Raw genomic sequence first — 23,280 nt, forward strand, 5'->3', positions numbered from 1 at the left:
TCCAATGTCCCTTCCGACCTTGATATTCTGCTAAGAAAAGATTGAAAGTCTGTTTCATCCAGATTGAAAAGTCAGTGCTACGTGTCCTGCAGATGTAATAGGCGATCCTGAAGGGAACTAGATGTCAAGTAGTCCTCAGGTTATGACCGTAATGGGGCCTGCCCTTCATGGTTGTAAGTTGTAACGGTTGTGGCTGACCTGATTTTACATGATAGCAGTCTTCCAATATCTCAGGGGCTGCCCCAAAGGAGAGGGAGTCAAGCTATTCTCCAAAGCGCCCGAAGGCAGGACAAGAAGCAACGGATGGAAACTCATCAAGGAGAGAAGCAACCCGGAATTAAAGAGGAATTGACAGTTATTTCAGGGCTTTTCAACCAGTGGTACGGGTACCACCTGTGGTACGTTGGCACCTGGCAGGTGGTATGTGACCATCCTAGAGAAGTGGCAGCGGGGGAGGGGAATGAGCTGAACCGGGGGCAGCACCGCACAAGCCAGAGCGAGAGACGGCTGGAGCTGCAGGGCTGTCGGGGCTCAGCAGAAGCGCCAGGATCAGCGCCAGGATCCAGCCGGAGCTCTGCACTAATCCTGGCGCTTCTACTGAGCCCAGAAGAAGCACCGATCAGCTGGAATGTTGCAGCATCTCCAGGCTCTTGTGATTTACATTCAGATGCTTCGCAACCGATTCATATTTATGACAATCACAGTGTCCCAGGGTCACGGGAAGCGACCAAAACCTGCTGCAACCACCCAGCAGAAGGGGGGGGATAAAAACCAAACACCCCCCCCACCCCACCCCCGCTGCCAATCCTCAACAGAAATGCTCACAACCATTAAAACCTCGGACAGGAGGAAGAGCACCGCCAGGCGGGCAGGCAGGTGTCTTGCTCGGCTGTGGCTTGGGGGGCACTTTTTTCAGGGCCATTGTAACTTCGAACAGTCAGTAAGCGAACTGTTGTAAGTTGAGAACTACCTATGCTTCATTAGTTTTTGACACCTTGCTAGGCGACAGGTGGTACTCGAATGTTGCCATATCCTAAAAGTGGTACAAGGTGTGAAAAAGTTGAACAGCCCTGAGTTAGAACGATTTACAGTTGACAGTTAGAACAATTAACCAGTGGAACCACCTGCCTCCAGAAGCTGTGAATGCTCCAACACTGGAAGTTTTTAAGAAGAGAATGGACAGCCATTTGTCCAAAATGGTATAGGGTTTCCTGCCTGAGCAGGGGGTTGGACTAGATGACCTCCAAGATCCCTTCCAACTTTTTTTGTTATTGTTGTTGTTGTTTTAGTTGTTGTTAAGTGAACACAGCTCTGAAATGCTACCGTACCTTTAATCCCAAGGCGGTAGATAGACACGGTCAAGCAGTCGATGGATGCCCAACCATCCTGCTTAAAGCACTTTTTCCAGCTTGCAAAAGGCCCCTAAAATTCTCGGATGTGACTCCGGATTCTTTCAGCCGAGGAAACTTACCTAAAGCATTCATCGTCTTCACGGAACTGAATGCATCCAATGTCAACCTGACTCCATCTGAATTTAGAACGAAAGGTGCATCCCGCCAAGACTGAGTGGCTGTGCATACCGGCATCTCGGATTAACCAGTCTATTCCATCGTTAATTATGGGGGGTGAGGTGTTACCCCCCGTAGATAGGGCCCGCAACTTGGGCGTCCTCCTGGACTCACGGCTCAGTTTGGAAGATCATAAAGAGCCGTGGCCAGGGGGGGCTTTTGCCCAGGTTCGCCTGGTGCGCCAGTTGCGGCCCTATCTGGACCGAGACGCCCTACGCACAGTCACTCATGCGCTTGTGACCTCCCGGATAGACTACTGCAATGCTCTCTACATGGGGCTGCCCTTGAGGACCACTCAGAGGCTTCAGCTGGTGCAGAATGCGGCCGCGCAAGTTGTGATGGGGGTTTCCCGATACTCCCATGTAACACCTCTTCTCCGCGAGCTGCATTGGCTTCCGGTTGCCCTCCGGGTGAGATTCAAGGTGCTGGTGATGACCTATGAAGCCCTAAATGGCTTGGGTCCGGACTATCTTTGGGAGCACCTGCTGCCAGCATCAACTTCCCATCGTCCTGTGCGTTCCCACAGGGAGGGCCTCCTCAGGGTGCCGCTGGTCACGGAGTGCCGGCAGGCGATCCCCAGGGGGAGAGCGTTCTCGGTGGGTGCGCCTGCCCTTTGGAATCAGCTGTTGGTGGAACTCCGGATGGCCCCCAACCTTCACTCGTTTCGCCGGGACCTGAAAACTTGGCTATTCGAGCTTGCCGTCCTGGACTGAGGGTTTTGGGGTTAAGGTGTTAATTTTTAATTATTTTGGGGCTATTTAATTTAATTTTATTTTAACCTGTATATATTGTACTGTTTTAATTTGCCCCGTAAACTGCCCTGAGTCCCTCGGGAAAAGGGCGGTATATAAATCGAAATGAATAAATAAATAGAAGGGTCGAGGCAATCCTGGCTGCCATCTTGTCTTACACTGGATGGTTCTGGAGCCGAAGAGATGTAAATCTTACCTTCCCTCTGCCAATGTCTCCTCATTTTGGAGCGTGGCCCACACTCCCCAGCCCTCCACTCTGCAAAACGACGACCCAGGTCCGTCATAAAAACCAGCTTGTCCTGAGCCCACCATCTTGAGGGCCCATTTCTGAAGGTGGATTTGTTTAATTTTTTTTTTTACGTGTTTCTTCTATGGGCCCAGAGGAAAATGCCAAGGCTTTATTTTTATATTTATTTATTTTTTTCCTTTTGTTTCCAGGGCATGAAATACTTACACAGCCAGGCTTTGAGTCACGGGCGCCTCAAATCCCGCAACTGTGTGGTGGATGGACGGTTTGTGTTGAAAATCACCGATTATGGCTACAGGGAGCTACTAGCGGCCCAGGGAGTCGCCCAGGGTCAGGCCTCTGCCGAAGGTAGCTTTGCCCCGTTTTACGACCTTTTCTTGCCACCGTTGTTAAGTGAGTCGCTGCGGTTGTTAAGTCAGTAATCCAGTTGTTAAGTGAATCCGGCTTCCCTTATTGACTTGGTGTCAGAATCCATTTATATCATATTCATAAATGTATGTTTTAAAATGTTCCTGGATTCTGCCATCTCCCGAGGAGGAGGGAACGAATGTGTATTGAGCCTGTATTAGGCATTTCAAAGGAAAAGAGGAGCCTTTTGAACTGGGGGAACAAAAGGGGGGGTTAGGGTAGGAGCATCTAGCTTGTGTCACGGAAGAGAGAAATAAACATGAAGGGTCCTAAGTTCCTTTTTCCCATGAGATGGATGATACGAGGTAAATGATGGGGGACTGACCAAATGGGGTTAAGGGGGGGGGGGTTGAACTGGGAACTCTTTATAAGGTTTTAGTTTGTAGAACAATATTAAGTCCTGTCTTGTATTCCTACAACCAAGCATGTCATAGTAAAGATTCCTTTTGGACTAAGATTTGGCTCCAAGAGTTTTGTCTTCCTAAGACGTGGTTTGGGGTGGGTCCTGACACTTGGCCTGTCAGAAGGTCGCAAAAGAGGATCGCGTGAGCCCGGGACGCTGCAACCGTTAAAATAAAATAAGTCCCAAATTTGATAATATTCCGTTTCTTCTTTTTCTTTCAGTCTCATAGCCAGTCTGTCCATCTCTGCGCATTCTAGTATTTTTTAAAAAAATTATTTCTTCATCTGATGGTATTCCTTCGTTTTTCCAGTATTGTGCAAATATAATTCTTGCCGCTGTTGTGAACATGCAAAATCAAATATATGCTTTGTTTGTTAGTCTTTTCTGGCATTATACCTAATTAAAAAAAGTTCAGGTTTAAAATCTACATGTTCTCCCAACATCTTTTCTAGCCCAGGCATGTATTATCTTTTTGCAATAACACTTTGTCACAAGTCCACCAAACATGATAATAAGGGCCTGACCTATGTTTACATTTCCAACATCTATCTGACATGTTTTTGAACATTTTTGCTAGTCTTCCTGGTGGCAAGTGCCATCTATAAGACATTTTATATAAATTTCCTTCGTAGGAAGTTGACATTCTCAGTTTGTAATTTCTTTCCCATAAATTTTGCCGTTTCGCTAATTCTATATTGTATTCAAAATTTTTCGCCCATCTTATCATAGTTTCTTTAACTTGTTCGCTTTCCATTTTGAAAGTTAATAGAAAATTATACATTTTCTTAATTAGTTTCTCATCAGGAGTTAACAACATCTTATCGAACACAGTTTGTTCCTTATAAAATCCATACAGTTTAACATCTTTACCATATCGAGCTTGCATTTGTAAATGTGCCCACCATGATAGATTGATAGCCTGATTTTCCATTTCTTGTACCAAGCATTTGAATTTTGATCACGTGATCGTGGGGATGCTGCAAAGGTCATAAGTGTGAAAAACGGTCATAACTCACCTTTTTCAGTGCCGTGGTAACTTTGAATGGTCAGTAAACAAGCTGTTGTAAGTGGAGGACTACCTGTATCTAATTTATTTGCCGTGCGTCTCACGGTAAACTGTGACTTACAAGCAGTTGGCCTGTTTTTTGTTTTCCGTAAGGAAGAAATTGAGCACTTGGGTGAATTTCTGTAAATGGAATTCAGCGGAAATATATTATGTTGATATCGTTTTTAGGATACTGTGGAGTAGAGAAAGAGGCAATGAAGAGATAGACTGTCGAGTTAGAAGAGACCATGGAGGTCTTCTAGCCTGACCCCCACCCTTGGTGCAGAAGCAGCTGGTACATTTTTAAGAGATGACCATTCAGACGACTTTTCTGCTTAAAAACATCAAAGGAGGGAGGGAAAAGAGGAAGGGGAAGGGGAAGGGAGAGGAAAGAAGAGAAGAGAAGAGAAGAGAAGAGAAGGAAGGAAGGAAGGAAGGAAGGAAGGAAGGAAGGAAGGAAGGAAGGAAGGAAGGAAGGGAAAGGAGGAGAGAAGGGAATGGAAGAGGGAGGGAGGGAAGGGAAGAGAAGGGAAAAGGGAGGGAAGAAGGAAAGAACAAAAGACAAGAAAGGAAAGAAGGGAGGGTGGGAAGGAAGGAAGGAAGGAAGGAAGGAAGGAAGGAAGGAAGGAAAAAAGGAAGGAAGGAAGGAAAAGGAGGAGAGAATGGAAGAGGGAGAAAGGGAGGGAAGGGAAGAGAAGAGAAGGGAAAAGGGAGGGAAGAAGAAAAGAACAAAAGACAAGAAAGGAAAGAAGGGAGGGTGGGAAGGAAGGAAGGAAGGAAGGAAGGAAGGAAGGAAAAGGAGGAGAGAATGGAAGAGGGAGAAAGGGAGGGAAGGGAAGAGAAGGGAAAAGGGAGGGAAGAAGAAAAGAACAAAAGACAAGAAAGAAAAGAAGGGAGGGTGGGAAGGGAGGAGAGAAGGGAATGGAAGATGGAGGGAGAGAGGAAAGAAGGAAAGGGAGGAGTGAAGGGGAAGGGGAAGGGGAAGCAAGGAAGGAAAGGATCTCAATTATCCTCCTGTTTTCAATAGCCTTAAATTCACCGACAAAAGAAACCAGAAAATAAAAACAAAAATAAAAACAAAAGCCATAAAAGTTCTAACGAGTGAATGCACGGATAACTTTCAATCCCAGAATGCTCTGCAGGGAAGCAATAGTACTTACACCACGTTGGAAGCGCTTCAAACTTGCAATGCCCTGAAAACTTAACCCGGAGTTAGAAAACAGCTCTCCAACTTCTTATAAATCTGTATTGTTAGATCTGGGCTAAAAAGGGCAATCCTGGCAGAATCTTTTGCTGACTAACAGGGTCCGTGTTTTGATTTCTTTCTTTCTTTCTTTCTTTCTTTCTTTCTTTCTTTCTTTCTTTCTTTCTTTCTTTCTTTCTTTCTTTCTTTCTTTCTTTCTTTCTTTCTTTCTTCATCCCCCCTTCTCCCTCCCTCCCTTTCCTGTCCTTCCCTCTCTTCTTTCTTTCTTTCTTTCTTTCTTTCTTTCTTTCTTTCTTTCTTTCTTTCTTTCTTTCTTTCTTTCTTTCTTTCTTTCTTTCTTTCTTTCTTTCTTTCTTTCTTTCTTTCTTTCTTTCTTTCTTTCTTTCTTTCTTTCTTTCTGTTAAAGAATTGCTCTGGACTGCTCCTGAATTACTCAGAGATCCTCAGCTGGGACCCAAAGGCAGCTTGCAAGGCGACGTGTTCAGTTTTGCCATTATTCTGCAAGAAGTCATACTCCGAGGACCTCCCTATTGCACGGAGGAACTGTCAGCTGAAGGTGAGCTCTTTGCTGTTCAGATCTTTCTCCGCAGCTCCTAAAGCCCCCTCTTAACTCCGTACTACAGGTAGAAGCAACGGATGGAAACTAACCAAAGAGAGAAGCAACCTGGAACTAAGGAGAAACTTCCTAACAGGGAGGACAATTAACCAGTGGAACAGCTTTGCCACCAGAAGCTGTGAATGCTCCAACACTGGATGTTTTTAAGAAGAGGCTGGACAGCCATTTGTCTGAAATGGTGTAGCGTTTCCTGCCTGAGCAGGGGGTTGGACTAGATGACCTCCTACATTATTATTATTATTATTATTATTATTATTATTATTATTATTATTATTATTATTATTATTATTATTATTATTATTATTATTATTATTATTATGTTTAGGTGTGTTAATATGTTTATGTGTGTGTCATGTATGTGTTTCACTTTGAGAACGGGCAGCTAAATTTCATTTTTGATGTGTGCCATTGTGCCCACAATAAAAAAAAATGACAATAAAGGTTATCTTATCTTATCTCATCTTATCTTATCTTATCTTATCTTACCTTATATTATTATTATTATTATTAATTATTATTATTATTATTATTATTATTATTATTATTATTATTATTATTATTATTATTATTATTATTATTATTATTATTATTATTATTATTATCCTCAACTTACGACCACAACTGAGCCCAAAATTTCCATGGCTAAGTCAGGCGAGCTTGTTGTGCCCCTTTTTGCAACCTTTCTTGCCACACTTGTGAAGCGAATCACTTGCAGTTGTTAAGTGAACCGTTCGGTCATTAAGCGAATCTGGCTTCTGCCACTGACTTTGCTGGCTGGGAAGGTTACAAATGGTGACCCCGTGACCCCAGGACGCTGCAACGGTGGTAAATACAAGGCAGTTGCCAAGCATCTGAATTTTGATCACATGACTGTGGGGATGCTGCAACATTTGTTAATACCACTTTACAAGGCCTTGGTAAGGCTACACTTGGAATATGGCATCCAGTTCTGTTCACCACGATGTAAAAAAGATGTTGAGACTCTAGAAAGAGTGCAGAGAAGAGCAACAAAGGAGATTAGGGGATTGGAGGTTGAATCATACAAGGAACGGTTGCTGGAATTGGGTTTGTCTAGTTTAATGAAGAGAAGGGTGAGGGGGGACATGATAGCAGTCTTCCAGTATCTCAGGGGTTGCCCCAAAGAAGAGGGAGTCAAGCTATTCTTCAGTCCAAAGCACCTGAAGTCAGGACACGAAGAAAGAGGTGGAAACTCATCAAGGACAGAAGCAATCTAGAACTAAGGAGAAACTTCCTGACTTTGAGTACGATTAGTTAGTGGAACGACTTGCCTCCAGATGTTCTGGATGCTCCAACACTGGAGGTTTTTGTTTTTTTTACAAGAGATTGGGCAACCATTTGTCTGAAATGGTACAGGGTCTCCTGCTTGAGCGGAGGGCTGGACTAGAAGACCTCCCAGGTCCCTTCCAACTCTGTTATTCTGTTATTCACTTTTTTTTCACTGCCATTGTCTCTTTGAACAGTCACTAAACAAAAGTGTCAATGCTGCAAACGTTGGATGTTTTTGCTTTGACAGTATAAGAGGCAGCCTTTTCCTTTAAATTGTTTTGCTCTTAGAATTAGATGAAGCTGGGGGGGGAGGAGAAGGTTACCCCGCTTATTTTTAATAAGATAAGAAATGGTGAGTTATAGAATGGAAGCAAAGCTTTGCCCTTCAGACTGATTGGAGAATGTGATTTTGACTGCAAGTTGGAGAAGGGAACTGTGCCAGATATTAGGTGCTGAAGGGAGGGCAATAATTCAGATTTTGGCATTTCAACATGCCGTGCTGACGCTTTCTTCTCATGATTACAGACTTTTTTTGAATAAACAATGCCTGAAGGTTCTTTGAAGTGTTTCATTAGACGGAACCATGACAAAATGGTTGCAAGTCAAAGACAACCGTTTCTGTGGAGCTGTCTGTAAATTAGAGTTTCAGGACCAAGGACAGCACCGTCTCTGTCTTGCGCTCTGAGTCTTCAAGGCAAGGGTCTCCAACCTTGGCGACTTTAAGTCTTGTGGACTTCAACTCCCAGAATTCCTCAGTCAGCCATGTCACTTGGCAGCTTTAAGTCTTGTGGACTTCAACTCCCAGAATTCCTCAGTCAGCCGTGTCACTTGGCAGCTTTAAGTCTTGTGGACTTCAACTCCCAGAATTCCTCAGTCAGCCGTGTCACCTGGCAGCTTTAAGTCTTGTGGACTTCAACTCCCAGAATTCCTCAGTCAGCCGTGTCACTTGGCAGTTTTAAGTCTTGTGGACTTCAACTCCCAGAATTCCTCAGTCAGCCGTGTCACTTGGCAGCTTTAAGTCTTGTGGACTTCAACTCCCAGAATTCCTCAGTCAGCCGTGTCACTTGGCAGCTTTAAGTCTTGTGGACTTCAACTCCCAGAATTCCTCAGTCAGCCGTGTCACTTGGCAGCTTTAAGACTTGTGGACTTCAACTCCCAGAATTCCTCAGTCAGCCGTGTCACTTGGCAGCTTTAAGTCTTGTGGACTTCAACTCCCAGAATTCCTCAGTCAGCCGTGTCACCTGGCAGCTTTAAGTCTTGTGGACTTCAACTCCCAGAATTCCTCAGCCAGCCATGCCACTTTGCAATTTTAAGACTTGTGGACTTCAACTCCCAGAATTCTGAGAGTGGAAATCCACTAAAGTTGCCAAGGCTGGAGAGCCTTGTTTTAAAGAAGCCTCAGGGCCAGGCCTAGCAGCAGACCAACTGAGGCAAACTATTTCCCCAGGGTGGACTTAGAGTGGCCCCTTCATTATGTCTGGCCTTTGGGGACAGCTTGAACCCTTGATCAGCTTCCCTTCTTCTAAGTTCAGATGGCTCCCTTCCCTTCCCTTGCTGTGTTTGATCTTACCTTGCATTGATTTTATGCTGAGGTCTTTTTTTGAGTGTTCTGAGCTGCCTAGAGCCGTGAAGAGTTTATTTATTTATTATTTATTTATTAATTCGGTTTATATACCGCCCTATTCCCGAAGGACTCAGGGCGGTTTACAGGGCAAAATTTAAAAACAATACAATATAAAATAAAAATTAAATTAAATTAAGTATAGCCCCCAAAAGTTAAAATCACAATTTAAAATCATTAAAACCCCTCAGTCCAGGCCAGATAGCTCAAAGAGCCAGGTTTTTAGGTCCTGGCGAAACGAACGAAGGTCGGGGGCAGTCCGGACTTGGCTGGCATGCCGGTTTTAATAAATACATAATAAAAAACATCCTCATTGTCTGAAATGGTAGGGTTTCCTGACTGAGCAGAGGGTTGGACTAGAAGACCTCCAAGGTCCCTTCCAACTCTTGTTATTCTAAATTCTCTAGGATTTTGTGTTGCTGCCTGAATCGTGTAATGAGAGGGCTACAATAGTTCCGTACACAGCCATCATGCACAACATGGATTATAAGTTGTCACTCTAAAGAAAGCCTAAGAGTGACATGTGGGGTCAGGGTCATGCAACACCCTTAACTTGGTTATGAATTAAACCATTTTATTTATCGATTTCTTTGTTTGTTTGCTACACACACACACACACACACACACACACGATTAAAAGTTTTAAGGAGAACAAAAATGAACTCAAACTAATACAGAACATAGAAAATAAAGAAAGGGAAGGAAGGAAGGAAGGAAGGAAGGAAGGAAGGAAGGAAGGAGGAGGAAGGAAGGAAGGAAGGAAGGAAGGAAGGAAGGAAGGAAGGAAGGAAGGAAGGAAGGAAGGAAGGAAGGAAGGAAAAACCTTTAGCTGTATAGGTAGTCCTCAAATTACAATTCATTTAGTGACTGCTCAAAGTTACAACATCACTGAAAAAAGGGACTTATGACCATTTTTCACACTTACGAACGTTGCAGCATCCCCAGGGTCACGTGATCCAAATTTGGACGCTTGCAACTGACTTGTATTTATGACGGTTTCAGTGTCCTTGGGGGGGGTTGTCACGTGATCCCCTTCTGCGACCTCCTGACTAGCAGTCAACAGAGAAACCAGCTTCACTTAACAACCGGGTTACTAACTTAAACAACTACTGTGATTCACTTAACAACCTCTGGCAAGAAAGGTCGTAAAATGGGGCAAGAGTCCCTTAACAAATGTCTCACTTAGCAACGGCAATTTGGGACTCCGTTGTGGTCGTAAGCCGAGGACTCCCTGCACAATGAATTAACCCCTTTTCTGCGTCTGAGAAATCACGTGAAGCCGTGTCGTCGGTTCTCTTGGGAAGAGAGGAATTATTAGTGACTCAACCTCTGATGAAAAGGACTTTTTTGTGATTTTTTTTCCCCTTTGGCTCAGAGATTATAAGCAAACTGAAGAACCCCCTGATTTTGTTCCGGCCAAGTGTTCCACTGGAAAACACCCCTCTGGAATATATCCATCTGATGAAGCAGTGCTGGAGTGAAGTGCCGAAACGAAGGCCGACGTTTGACAAGGTCTTTGAACAGGTTAGGACTCGTTAGGTTGATTAAAATTTATTATATGGAGCTACTTATTGTATGTAGGGACGTGGTGGCTCAGTGGGTTAGGACACTGAGCTTGTCGATCAGAAGGTCGGCAGTTTGGCGGGTCAAATCCCGAGTGCCGCGTAGCAGAGTGAGCGCCTGTTACTCGTCCCAGCTTCTGCCAACCTAGCAGTTCGAAAGCACGTCAAAATGCAAGTAGAAAAATAGGGACCACTCCGGTGGGAAGGTAACAGCGTTCCGTGTGCCTTTGGCGTCTAGTCATGCCGGCCACATGACAATGGAGACGTCCTCGGACAAGCGCTGGCTCTTCGGCTTTGAAACAGAGATGAGCACCGGCCCCTAGAGTTGGAAACGACTAGCACGTGTGTGCGGGGGAACCTTTACCTTTTTACTTATTGTATTGAGACCCAGTTGGGTTAAAGCACCAGGATATAAAGCAGGAGATGGTGAGTTCTAGTCCTACTGGCTGGGTGATTTTGGGACAATCACCAGGAGATTGGGAGTTCTAGTCCCACCTTAGGCAGGAAAGCCAGCTGGGTGACTTTGGGCCAATCACCAGGAGACGGTGAATTCTAGTCCCGCCTTAGCCATAAAAGCTGGCTGGGTGATTTTGGGGTCAATCACCAGGAGACGGTGAGTTCTAGTCCCGCCTCAACCATGAAAGCCAGCTGGGTGATTTTGGGGTCAATCACCAGGAGACGGTGAGTTCTAGTCCCGCCTCAGCCATGAAAGCCAGCTGGGTGATTTTGGGGTCAATCACCAGGAGACGGTGAGTTCTAGTCCCGCCTCAACCATGAAAGCCAGCTGGGTGATTTTGGGGTCAATCACCAGAAGACGGTGAGTTCTAGTCCCGCCTCAACCATGAAAGCCAGCTGGGTGATTTTGGGGTCAATCACCAGGAGACGGTGAGTTCTAGTCCCGCCTCAACCATGAAAGCCAGCTGGGTGATTTTGGGGTCAATCACCAGGAGACGGTGAGTTCTAGTCCCGCCTCAACCATGAAAGCCAGCTGGGTGATTTTGGGGTCAATCACCAGAAGACGGTGAGTTCTAGTCCCGCCTCAACCATGAAAGCCAGCTGGGTGATTTTGGGGTCAATCACCAGAAGACGGTGAGTTCTAGTCCCGCCTCAACCATGAAAGCCAGCTGGGTGATTTTGGGGTCAATCACCAGGAGACGGTGAGTTCTAGTCCTGCCTCAACCATGAAAGCCAGCTGGGTGATTTTGGGGTCAATCACCAGGAGACGGTGAGTTCTAGTCCCGCCTCAACCATGAAAGCCAGCTGGGTGATTTTGGGGTCAATCACCAGGAGACGGTGAGTTCTAGTCCCGCCTTAGGCGTGAAAGCCAGCTGGGTGACTTTGGGCTGGTCTAGTAGGTTCTGCATTGATAGGGGATGGCTTATTTCTAGTGAATGCAGATTTAGCCTATCAAAGCTATATTTTCTCTGGTGGACTGACCAGCATTGCACTCCGAAATCCATCCTTGATTCCTGTCTTTGCCTCCTCAAGTTCAAAACCATCAACAAAGGAAAACGGATGAACATCATGGACTCCATGCTGCAGATGTTAGAAAACTATTCCAGCAACTTGGAAGAATTAATCCGAAAGAGAACGGAGGAACTGGAGGCGGAAAAGCAGAAGACGGAGCAACTGCTGTCGCAGATGCTTCCCTTGTAAGTGCAAAGCCATCAAGCCTCTCTCTCCTCTAGGTACAGGGAGTCCTCGACTTACGACTACAAATGGATCCGGAATTTCCTTGGTTAAGCATCTTAAGGGCCTCTCACCTGATTTTATGACTTGTATTGCCGTGGTTGTTAAGTGATTAAGGCAGCTATTAAGCAAATCCAGCTTCCCCCATTGGTGAGGATTGGCAAGTACCCAAATTTTGATGAAGTGACCCTGGGGATACTACACGTTGTAAGTGTGAGGACTGGACTGGAGAGCTCCACAGTGTCTTCAATCCCTATGATTCTATTCTGTTTTCTATTTTCTATTATTCTCTCTTCTCTCTTATTCTATTCTATTCTATTCTATTCTATTCTATTCTATTCTATTCTATTCTATTCTATTCTATTCTATTCTATTCTATTCTATTCTATTCTATTCTATTCTATTCTATTCTATTCTATTCTGGAATTCTGGGAGTTGAAGTCCACCAGTCATGAAGGGGCCATAGTTACCCCATGCTGGCTCAGGAATTCTGGGAGATGAAGTCCACAAGTCATTGTGGGGCCAAAGTTTCTCCCATGCTGGCTCAGGAATTCTGGGAGTTGAAGTCCCCGAGTCATAAAGGGCCATAGTTCCTCCATGCTGGCTGAGGAATTCTGGGATTTGAAGTTCCCAAGTCATAAAGAGGGCATAGTTCCCCCATGCTGGCTGAGGAATTCTGGGAGTTGAAGTCCTCAAGTCATGAAGGGGCCATAGTTCTCCATCTCTGTCCTAATGCCATTTCAGGTCAGTGGCTGAAACGCTGCTAAGAGGAGCATCCGTGGAGCCCGAATACTTCGAGGAGGTCACTGTCTACTTCAGTGACATCATCGGCTTCACCACCATGTCTGCCCTCTGTGAGCCTATCGAAATTGTGGACCTCCTCAATGACCTGTACACTCTCTTTGACGCCATCATTGGTCATCATGATGTCTACAAGGTAGCTCCTTGTTTTCCACTTTTCCTCGAGACTAAAGGAGTTTGTGATGGTCTTCTTCTGGAATGTGTTTTGGTTTTTCCATCTAGCCGACGGCCTTGAGGTCTGCTAATATCTCCCCTCTGAGTCCAGGTTGAATCCTGCTACATACAACTACTAGGGAACATCATCAGTGCTAGTAAGGACTTGGCTTTACTCTTAGTTTATATTCCCTCACTTCCTTCTGGCACTGATGATGTTACTTAGTTGGGTAATGAAATGTCTTCAAGAAAACAAACAAGCTCAGAGAGCAACAAGGACCCCACAATCCTCCTCCTCCTCCTCCTCCTCCAGCCCCCTTCCCTTGTGACACTGATGTTGTTACCTAGTTAGGATAATGAAACGTCTTCAAGAAAACCACCAAGCTCAGAGAGCACCAAGGACCCCACAGTCATCCTCCTCTTCCTCTTCCTCTTCCTCTTCCTCTTCTTCCTCCTCCTCCTCCTCCTCCTCCTCCAGCCCCCTTCCCTTCTGACACTGATGTTGTTACCTAGTTTGGATAATGAAACGTCTTCAAGAAAACCACCAAGCTCAGAGAGCACCATGGTCCACCATCATCTCCTCCTCCTCCTCCTCCTCCTCCTCCTCCTCCTCCTCCTCCTCTTCCTCCTCCTCCTCCTCCTCCTCCTCCTCCAGCCCCCTTCCCTTCTGACACTGATGTTGTTACCTAGTTTGGATAATGAAACGTCTTCAAGAAAACCACCAAGCTCAGAGAGCACCAAGAAACCCCCCCCCTCAATATTTTGGCTTGCAGGTGGAGACCATCGGTGATGCTTACATGGTGGCCTCAGGGCTCCCAAAGCGCAACGGCCACAGACACGCTGCGGAGATCGCCAACATGTCTCTGGACATCCTCAGCTCAGTGGGAACTTTCCGAGTGAAGCATATCCCGGATTTGCCCGTGAAGATACGGATGGGGCTGCATTCAGGTATCAAGGTTTATTTCTTCCTGCTTGGTCCAATCACTCTGCCAAACAACTGATTCCCACAACCCTGTCAAGCTGCCTAGTAAGGCTGAATTACTGTTCTTCTTCCCTCTTTTCTATTTCCTGCCTCCTTATCTTCTTAGGACTATAATTTTGTTGCTTGTATCTTAGGATTTATGTTAATTGTTTTATTTCGTACCCTAGTATGAATTATGTTGATCCTATGACTATCATCTTATGTATCTTATGATTTACGATGAATGTATTTTATGATTATAATCATGATTTATCACTTGTTGCTTGTATGTACACTGAGAGCTTCTGCACCGGAGACAAATTCCTAGTGTGTCCAATCACACTTGGCCAATAAATAATTCTATTCTGTTCTGTTCTGTTCTTATTCTTCCATTCCATTCTCTATTCTATTCTATTCTATTCTATTCTATTCTATTCTATTTCCTTTTTTATTCTATTCTATTCTATTCTATTCTATTCTATTCTATTCTATTCTATTCTATTCTATTCTATTCTATTCTATTCTATTCTATTCTATTTCCTTTTTTATTCTATTCTATTCTATTCTATTCTATTCTATTCTATTCTATTTCCTTTTTTATTCTATTCTATTCTATTCTATTCTATTCTATTCTATTCTATTCTATTCTATTCTATTCTATTCTATTCTATTCTATTCTATTCTATTCTATTTCCTTTTTTATTCTATTCTATTCTATTCTATTCTATTCTATTCTATTCTATTCTATTCTATTCTATTCTATTCTATTCTATATTTTTTATTCTATTCTATTCTATTCTATTCTATTCTATTCTATTCTATTCTATTCTATTCTATTCTATTCTATTCTATTCTATTCTATTCTATTCTATTCTATTCTATTTCCTTTTTTATTCTATTCTATTCTATTCTATTCTATTCTATTCTATTCTATTCTATTCTATTCTATTCTATTCTATTCTATTCTATTCTATTCTATTCTATTCTATTCTATTCTATTCTATTCTATTTCCTTTTTTATTCTATTCTATTCTATTCTATTCTATTCTATTCTATTCTATTCTATTCTATTCTATTCTATATTTTTTATTCTATTCTATTCTATTCTATTCTATTCTATTCTATTCTATTCTATTCTATTCTATTCTATTCTATTCTATTCTATTCTATTCTATTCTATTTCCTTTTTTATTCTATTCTATTCTATTCTATTCTATTCTATTCTATTCTATTCTATTCTATTCTATTCTATTCTATTCTATTCTATTCTATTCTATTCTATTCTATTCTATTTCCTTTTTTATTCTATTCTATTCTATTCTATTCTATTCTATTCTATTCTATTCTATTCTATTCTATTCTATTTCCCTATTCTATTCTATTCTATTCTATTCTATTCTATTCTATTCTATTCTATTCTATTCTATTCTATTCTATTCTATTCTATTCTCTCCTATATTCTATTCTATTCTATTCTATTCTATTCTATTCTATTCTATTCTATTCTATTCTATTCTATTCTATTCTATTCTATTCTATTCTATTTCCTTTTTTATTCTATTCTATTCTATTCTATTCTATTCTATTCTATTCTATTCTATTCTATTCTATTCTATTCTATTCTATTCTATTCTATTCTATTTCCTTTTTTATTCTATTCTATTCTATTCTATTCTATTCTATTCTATTCTATTCTATTCTATTCTATTCTATTTCCTTTTTTATTCTATTCTATTCTATTCTATTCTATTCTATTCTATTCTATTCTATTCTATTCTATTCTATTCTATTTCCTTTTTTATTCTATTCTATTCTATTCTATTCTATTCTATTCTATTCTATTCTATTCTATTCTATTCTATTCTATTCTATTCTATTCTATTCTATTCTATTCTATTCTATTCTATTTCCTTTTTTATTCTATTCTATTCTATTCTATTCTATTCTATTCTATTCTATTCTATTCTATTCTATTCTATTCTATTCTATTTCCTTTTTTATTCTATTCTATTCTATTCTATTCTATTCTATTTCCTTTTTTATTCTATTCTATTCTATTCTATTCTATTCTATTCTATTCTATTCTATTCTATTTCCTTTTTTATTCTATTCTATTCTATTCTATTCTATTCTATTCTATTCTATTCTATTCTATTCTATTCTATTCTATTCTATTCTATTCTATTCTATTCTATTCTATTCTATTCTATTTCCTTTTTTATTCTATTCTATTCTATTATTTCCTTTTTTATTCTATTCTATTCTATTCTATTCTATTCTATTCTATTCTATTCTATTCTATTCTATTCTATTCTATTCTATTCTATTCTATTCTATTTCCTTTTTTATTCTATTCTATTCTATTCTATTCTATTCTATTCTATTCTATTCTATTCTATTCTATTCTATTCTATTCTATTCTATTCTATTCTATTCTATTTCCTTTTTTATTCTATTCTATTCTATTCTATACTATTCTATTCTATTCTATTCTATTCTATTCTATTCTATTCTATTCTATATTTTTTATTCTATTCTATTCTATTCTATTCTATTCTATTCTATTCTATTCTATTCTATTCTATTCTATTCTATTCTATTCTATTCTATTCTATTCTATTCTATTCTATTCTATTCTATTTCCTTTTTTATTCTATTCTATTCTATTCTATTCTATTCTATATTTTTTATTCTATTCTATTCTATTCTATTCTATTCTATTCTATTCTATTCTATTCTATTCTATTCTATTCTATTCTATTCTATTCTATTCTATTCTATTCTATTCTATTCTATTCTATTCTATTCTATTCTATTCTATTCTTTCCTCCCTAACTCCTTTCCTTCCTTTTTCCCTTTCCTTTTTTCCACCTTCCTCCATCCCTCCCTGTCATTCTTTTCCTCCCTCCCTCCCTCCCTCTCTCCCTCCCTTTTCTGTTCCTTCCTTTCCTCCCTCCCTCTCATCCCTCTTCTGAAGACCGAATCCTCACGGCATCGTCTTATATCTTAGTGAATTTCCCCCATGCTGTGTGGCTGCAGCGTCATTATTATCCTTCCCTTAAGAAATGTCTCGCTTAGCAAATAGAAATTTGGGGGCGGGGGGGGGGGGCGGCCTCAACTGTGGTCGTAAGTCGAGGACTACCTGTTGAAACCAAGATTGAATCAAACCAGATTGCCATCCCCCCGGTGGTCCTTAAAACTATACTCCAACTTCTTGGGGGAAACTTTGCTTTGGCTTAGCAAAACCTGAGGAGGAAGACGTTCAGTCTTTGCAATTCTTTGCGCCAAGGTTTCTCCGCGTCTTCCGGTTTTGCACTGTTCCTTTGAGTTTTTCTATGCTCTGGTAGCAAAACCTAGATTCATCTTGTTATTTTTTAAATCTTTTTTTCCCTTTTTTTTCTTTTTTCTATTCCTAGGTCCCTGTGCTGCAGGTGTGGTAGGTCTCACCATGCCCAGGTACTGTCTGTTTGGAGACACAGTGAATACGGCTTCCCGAATAGAGTCCACCGGATTGCGTAAGGATTGGGTGGTTTTTTCAAGGAAATGTTGGTATGGAGTTGCAAACAAGGCCTCTGATTTGAAGTTTGTCAGGTGTGTGTGTGTGTGTGTGTGTGTGTGTGTGTGTGTGTGTATTTTCCGAAGCATCAGAAAGCAAAGAAACAGTGGATGGAAACTAATCAAGGAGAGAAGCAACCTGGAATTAAGGAGAAACTTCCTGACAGTGAGGACAATTAACAGGTGGAAGAGCTTGCCACTAGAAATTGTGGGTGCTCCCATCAATGGAGGTTTGTTAAGAAGAGACTGGACAACCACTTGTCTGAAATGGTATAGGGCAGGGGTAGGCAACCTTGGCTATTTTATGACTTGTGGACTTCAATCCCCAGAATTCCTGAGCCAGCATGGGGAAACTATGGCCCCTTCTTGACTTGTGGACTTCAACTCCCAGAATTCCTCAGCCAGCATGGGGGAACTATGGCCCCTTCTTGACTTGTGGACTTCAACTCCCAGAATTCCTGAGCCAGAATGGGGGAACTATGGCCCCTTCGTGACTTGTGGACTTCAACTCCCAGAATTCCTCAGCCAGCATGGGGGAAACCTTGGCCCCTTCTTCACTTGTGGACTTCAACTCCCAGAATTCCTGAGCCAGCATGAGGGAAACTATGGCCCCTTCTTGACTTATGGACTTCAACTCCCAGAATTCCTGAGCCAGAATGGGGGAACTATGGCCCCTTCATGACTTGTGGACTTCAAGTCCCAGAATTCCTCAGCCAGCATGGGGGAACCTATGGCCCCTTCATGACTTGTGGACTTCAACTTCCAGAATTCCTCAGCCAGCATGGGGGAAACTATGGCCCCTTCATGACTTGCGGACTTCAACTCCCAGAATTCCTGAGCCAGGATGGGGGAACTATGGCCCCTTCATGACTTGTGGACTTCAATTCCCAGAATTCCTGAGCCAGCCAGTCATAAAAGAGCCAAGGTTGCCTACGCCTCGACTAGGGTCTCCTGGCTGAACAGGGAGCTGGACTAGAAGACCTCCGAGGTCCCTTCCAGCTCTATTCTGATTCTTTCCAAGTTTGTCAGTCTGTACTCTTGCAAGCATTATATTATAGAGCAAGCAAGATGACCTGGATGGAAAGAGACCAGTTTTGTTACCAAAGTAATGAGGAGGAAACCATGGCTTAGGACCAAAACAAGAAGGGGGCACGTGTCAGCCTGACTGGATCAACCAGACAGGAAACATCCTAGATGAGTTAATTGTATTTTCCTCCTTGGATTTCTCTCTTGCTTTTGAGCGTATATGTACCGGAGACACGGCCTGGGTTGAGGCCGGCCTTTTTCTTTCTTGCTAAAATCAAACCACCATTTCCAGCCTACAGGATTCACATCAGCCAACATACAATGAGGATCCTTCAGAGCCTTAAAGACGGTTACAAAATGAACTTCAGGGGGAAGACAGAACTGAAGGTAAGAAAGTTCAGTGGGATGCGGGGAAACGAAAGGAAAGGAAACAGCTCCCCTATCCAGTCCTGCCCTCGTCTTGCAACCCTTCATTGAGTGACCGTTATACGAAAGGGCACCAAAAAAAAAGTTACAACGGTACCGAAAAAGTTGACCGATGACCGTTTTCCACACTGACGGCCGTTGCAGGGTCCCGTGATCAAAATTCACACGCTGGGCAACCGACATGTACTTATGACGGTTGCTGCGTCCTGGAGGGGGGGGGAACATGATCCCCTTTCGCGACCTTCTGACAAGCAAGGTCAAGGGGGGAAGACAGATTCGCTTAACGACCGTGCTACTAACATAACAACTGCAGTGATTCGCTTAACAATTGTTGGCAAGGAAGGTTGTAAAACGGAGCCAAATTCACAATAACTGTCTCACTTAGCAACGGAAATTTAGGACTCAATTGGGGTCGTAATTTGAGGACTACCGGTGCTCACATTTGCATGCTTTCAGACTGCTAGGTGGGCAGGAGCTGGGGCAAGAAACGTGAGCCCACCCTGTTGCACAGGGCCCCGGTCTCAAACCTAAGCTGTCAGGTTTTCAACTGGAAATCTCAGCATCTTTGCTGAGCCATCGTGCTAGAACGGTGGGGTCTAACTGTTTCAAGGGACTAGTCCTCTTGACTTGCCTGTGATTTTGTTCATTGGAGGAAGCACAATCATTGAAACACATAATAGGCTATTCGCTCCCTTCTCACCTTGCAGGACTGACTGACTGACTGACTGAAAGACCGGATTGACTGACTGACTGACTGACTGACTGACGGGCGGGCTGGCTGGCTGACTGGCTGACTGAAAGACCAGACTGACTGACTGACTGACTGACTGAAAGAAACACTGGATTGACTGACCGACTGACTGACTGACTGACTGACTGACTGAAACACTGGACTGACCGACTAACTTATTGACTGAAACACTGGACTGGCTGGCTAGCTAACTGTCTGGCTGGCTGGCTGGCTGACTGACTGACTGAAACACTGACTGACTGACTGACTGACTGCCTGACTGACTGACTGACTGACTGAATGAATGAATGAATGAAACACTGGACTGACTGAATGAAACACTGGACTGACTGACTGACTGACTGACTGACTGGCTGGCTGGCTGGCTGGCTGGCTGAAAGACCAGACTGACTGACTGACTGACTGACTGAAACACTGTACTGACTGACTGATGAAACACTGGACTGGCTGGCTGGCTGGCTAGCTAACTGTCTGGCTGGCTGGCTGGCTGACTGAAACACTGACTGACTGACTGACTGGCTGGCTGGCTGGCTGGCTGGCTGGCTGGCTGAAAGACCAGACTGACTGACTGACTGACTGACTGACTGAAACACTGGACTGACTACTGACTGACTGACTGAAATACTGGACTGACTGACTGACTGATGAAACACTGGACTGGCTGGCTGGCTGGCTAGCTAACTGGCTGGCTGACTGACTGAAACACTGACTGAATGACTGGCTGGCTGGCTGGCTGGCTGGCTGGCTGACTGAAAGACCAGACTGACTGACTGACTGACTGACTGACTGACTGACTGACTGACTGAAACACTGGACTGACTGAATGAAACACTGGACTGACTGACTGACTGACTGACTGACTGACTGACTGACTGGCTGGCTGGCTGTCTGGCTGGCTGGCTGACTGAAAGACCAGACTGACTGACTGACTGACTGAAACACTGGACTGACTGACTTACTGAATGAAACACTGGACTGACTGAATGAAACACTGGACTGACTGACTGACTGGCTGGCTGGCTGGCTGGCTGACTGAAAGACCAGACTGACTGACTGACTGACTGAAACACTGGACTGACTGACTTACTGAATGAAACACTGGACTGACTGAATGAAACACTGGACTGACTGACTGACTGACTGACTGGCTGTCTGGCTGGCTGGCTGACTGAAAGACCAGACTGACTGACTGACTGACTGAAACACTGGACTGACTGACTTACTGAATGAAACACTGGACTGACTGAATGAAACACTGGACTGACTGACTGACTGGCTGGCTGGCTGGCTGGCTGATTCACTGACTGACTGACTGACTGACTGACTGAATTTGATTTATACAATTTATATGGCCACCTATCTCTCAGACACAACTCCTACAATAATTATACCTAAGATCTAGATAATGAACTGCCCAAATTTTCATAAATCCTTTCTCAACTCAACTTTCCTGGGCAAATGGCCAGAGATGCTGGCAGTTGGGCAGCATTTTATGTATGCATGCATGTATGTCTGTATACGTATGTATGTATTTGATTTCTATAACCGTCCATCGGAGCGAATGACTCTGAATGGCTCACAATGCAAAAAACATATATTACAATTAAAATCTTAAAAATATCTCAAAACAATAAAACCATTAAAACACGAACAAACATCAAAACGTCTAATTTGAATATATACAAAGCAAGACAATTTGGCTTGTCAACAATAAAACTGGGAGGCGCATGAAATAGCCAAGTCTTTAAAACTTTACAGAAAGCTAACAGGGTTGGGGGCCAATCTGATGTCTGGTTCATGGGATAGTCAGCCAGATGTTCAGACCGGTTTGGGAATTTTTGTCTTCCTATCCAGTTCTTCCAAAGGACCTGGGATAGCCAGATGTGGATATTTGATGGTGTTAGAGGTCTCATCGCAGTCTGTCGTCTGTTCTAAATAAAGCTGCCTTTTGGAATTGACAGATGGGGCTTTTGTCAATGCCAGCGGTGTTCAAGGGATGCTCCAGATGTTTTGGGATTGCACCCAAGGTGCCTATCCCTATCCCTTTTGCCACTGTTATTCCACCTCTATTAATAGTTACGATTATGATTATTGAAATTGGCTACATAATGAAATTAAGGGGGGAAAAAACCCCTTTATTGTTTCCCCAAAATGCAGGATCATTAATGCAGGAGTGGGCAGATCAGACATAACTTGGCCAAGTCCTTGTAAGTGACTCTGGATTCAGCTGGATAGCAGAGATCAATTTCCCAGTTCCATCAACCATCGAGTTCTTATTTATTGCATTTGGCTGTTGTTTGAATTGTGTTTTTTTTCCCTTTTCTTTTGAGTGGTTTTGTATTTTTTTTGGGGGGGGGGCGAAATGGACTTACAAAAACACAATGATTTTTTTAAAAAAAATATTAATAACATGCTCCTATTCTTTTTTTTTTTTAAACCTATTCTATTGGATTTACATGTCCCTTTTTAATAATAGGGCAAAGGATTGGAAGACACCTACTGGTTAGTTGGCAAAAAAGGATTCACGAAAACCCTTCCTCATCCTCCAGAAATAAAACCCGGGTAATTATTATTACAGTCGGTCACACAATCAGCCAGATCTTTAGTCTGGATGTGGCTTTTTTTATCCACCTATCAAATGCCTCCCAAGGACTTGGGACAGCCAGTTGTTGTCTGAAGTTGTTTAACGGTATCATTGCAAGTAAAAGAAGGAAGGAAGGAAAGAAGGAGAGAGGAAGAAAGAGGAGGACAGAAGGGAAGGGAAGAGGAAGGGAGGAGGGGAGGAAAGGGAGGAGAGACGGAGGGAGGGAGGAGGAAGAGTGGGAAATGAAGGAGAGGGGAGGAGAGGAGAGGGGAGAAGGGAAGGGAGGAAGGAACGGAGGAAGGAAGGAAGGAAGGAAGGAAGGAGTGGGAAAGGGAGGGGAAGAGAGGAGAGGAAAGGAGGGAAGGAAGGAAGGAGGGGGAAGAGAGAAGGGAGAAGGCAGGCAGGCAGGAAGGAAGGAAGGAAAGAAGAAGGAAGAGTGGGAAAGGGAGGAGAGGAGGGAAGGAAGGAAGGAGTGGGAAAGGGAGGTGAGGAGAGGAGAGGAGGCAAGGAAGGAAGGAGTGGGAAAGGGAGGGGGGAAGAGAGAAGGAAGGAAGGAGGAAGAGTGGGAAAGGGAAGGGAGGGGAGGGGAGGGGAGGAAGGAAGGAAGGAAAGAAGAAGGAA

At 43.1% G+C, this 23,280-nt stretch overlaps 1 protein-coding gene across 1 annotated transcript in view; it reads left to right on the forward strand.

Moving 5' to 3' along the window:
• Positions 1-22,900, forward strand: part of LOC308667994 (retinal guanylyl cyclase 2-like) — a 44,911-nt gene extending 22,011 nt beyond the window's left edge. The window contains exons 10-18 of the mRNA XM_081327657.1: positions 2,759-2,915; positions 6,034-6,197; positions 10,529-10,675; positions 12,202-12,365; positions 13,147-13,339; positions 14,130-14,304; positions 17,734-17,832; positions 19,191-19,285; positions 22,552-22,900. Coding sequence (XP_081183783.1) covers positions 2,759-2,915; positions 6,034-6,197; positions 10,529-10,675; positions 12,202-12,365; positions 13,147-13,339; positions 14,130-14,304; positions 17,734-17,832; positions 19,191-19,285; positions 22,552-22,641 — 1,284 coding nt within the window. The 3' untranslated portion in view covers positions 22,642-22,900. The remainder of the gene's footprint in view (positions 1-2,758; positions 2,916-6,033; positions 6,198-10,528; positions 10,676-12,201; positions 12,366-13,146; positions 13,340-14,129; positions 14,305-17,733; positions 17,833-19,190; positions 19,286-22,551) is intronic.
• The last annotated feature ends 380 nt before the right edge of the window (positions 22,901-23,280 follow it).

The sequence above is a fragment of the Vipera berus genome (genome assembly GCF_964194415.1).
Source record: "Vipera berus genome assembly, chromosome: 4".
NCBI lineage: Eukaryota > Metazoa > Chordata > Lepidosauria > Squamata > Viperidae > Vipera > Vipera berus.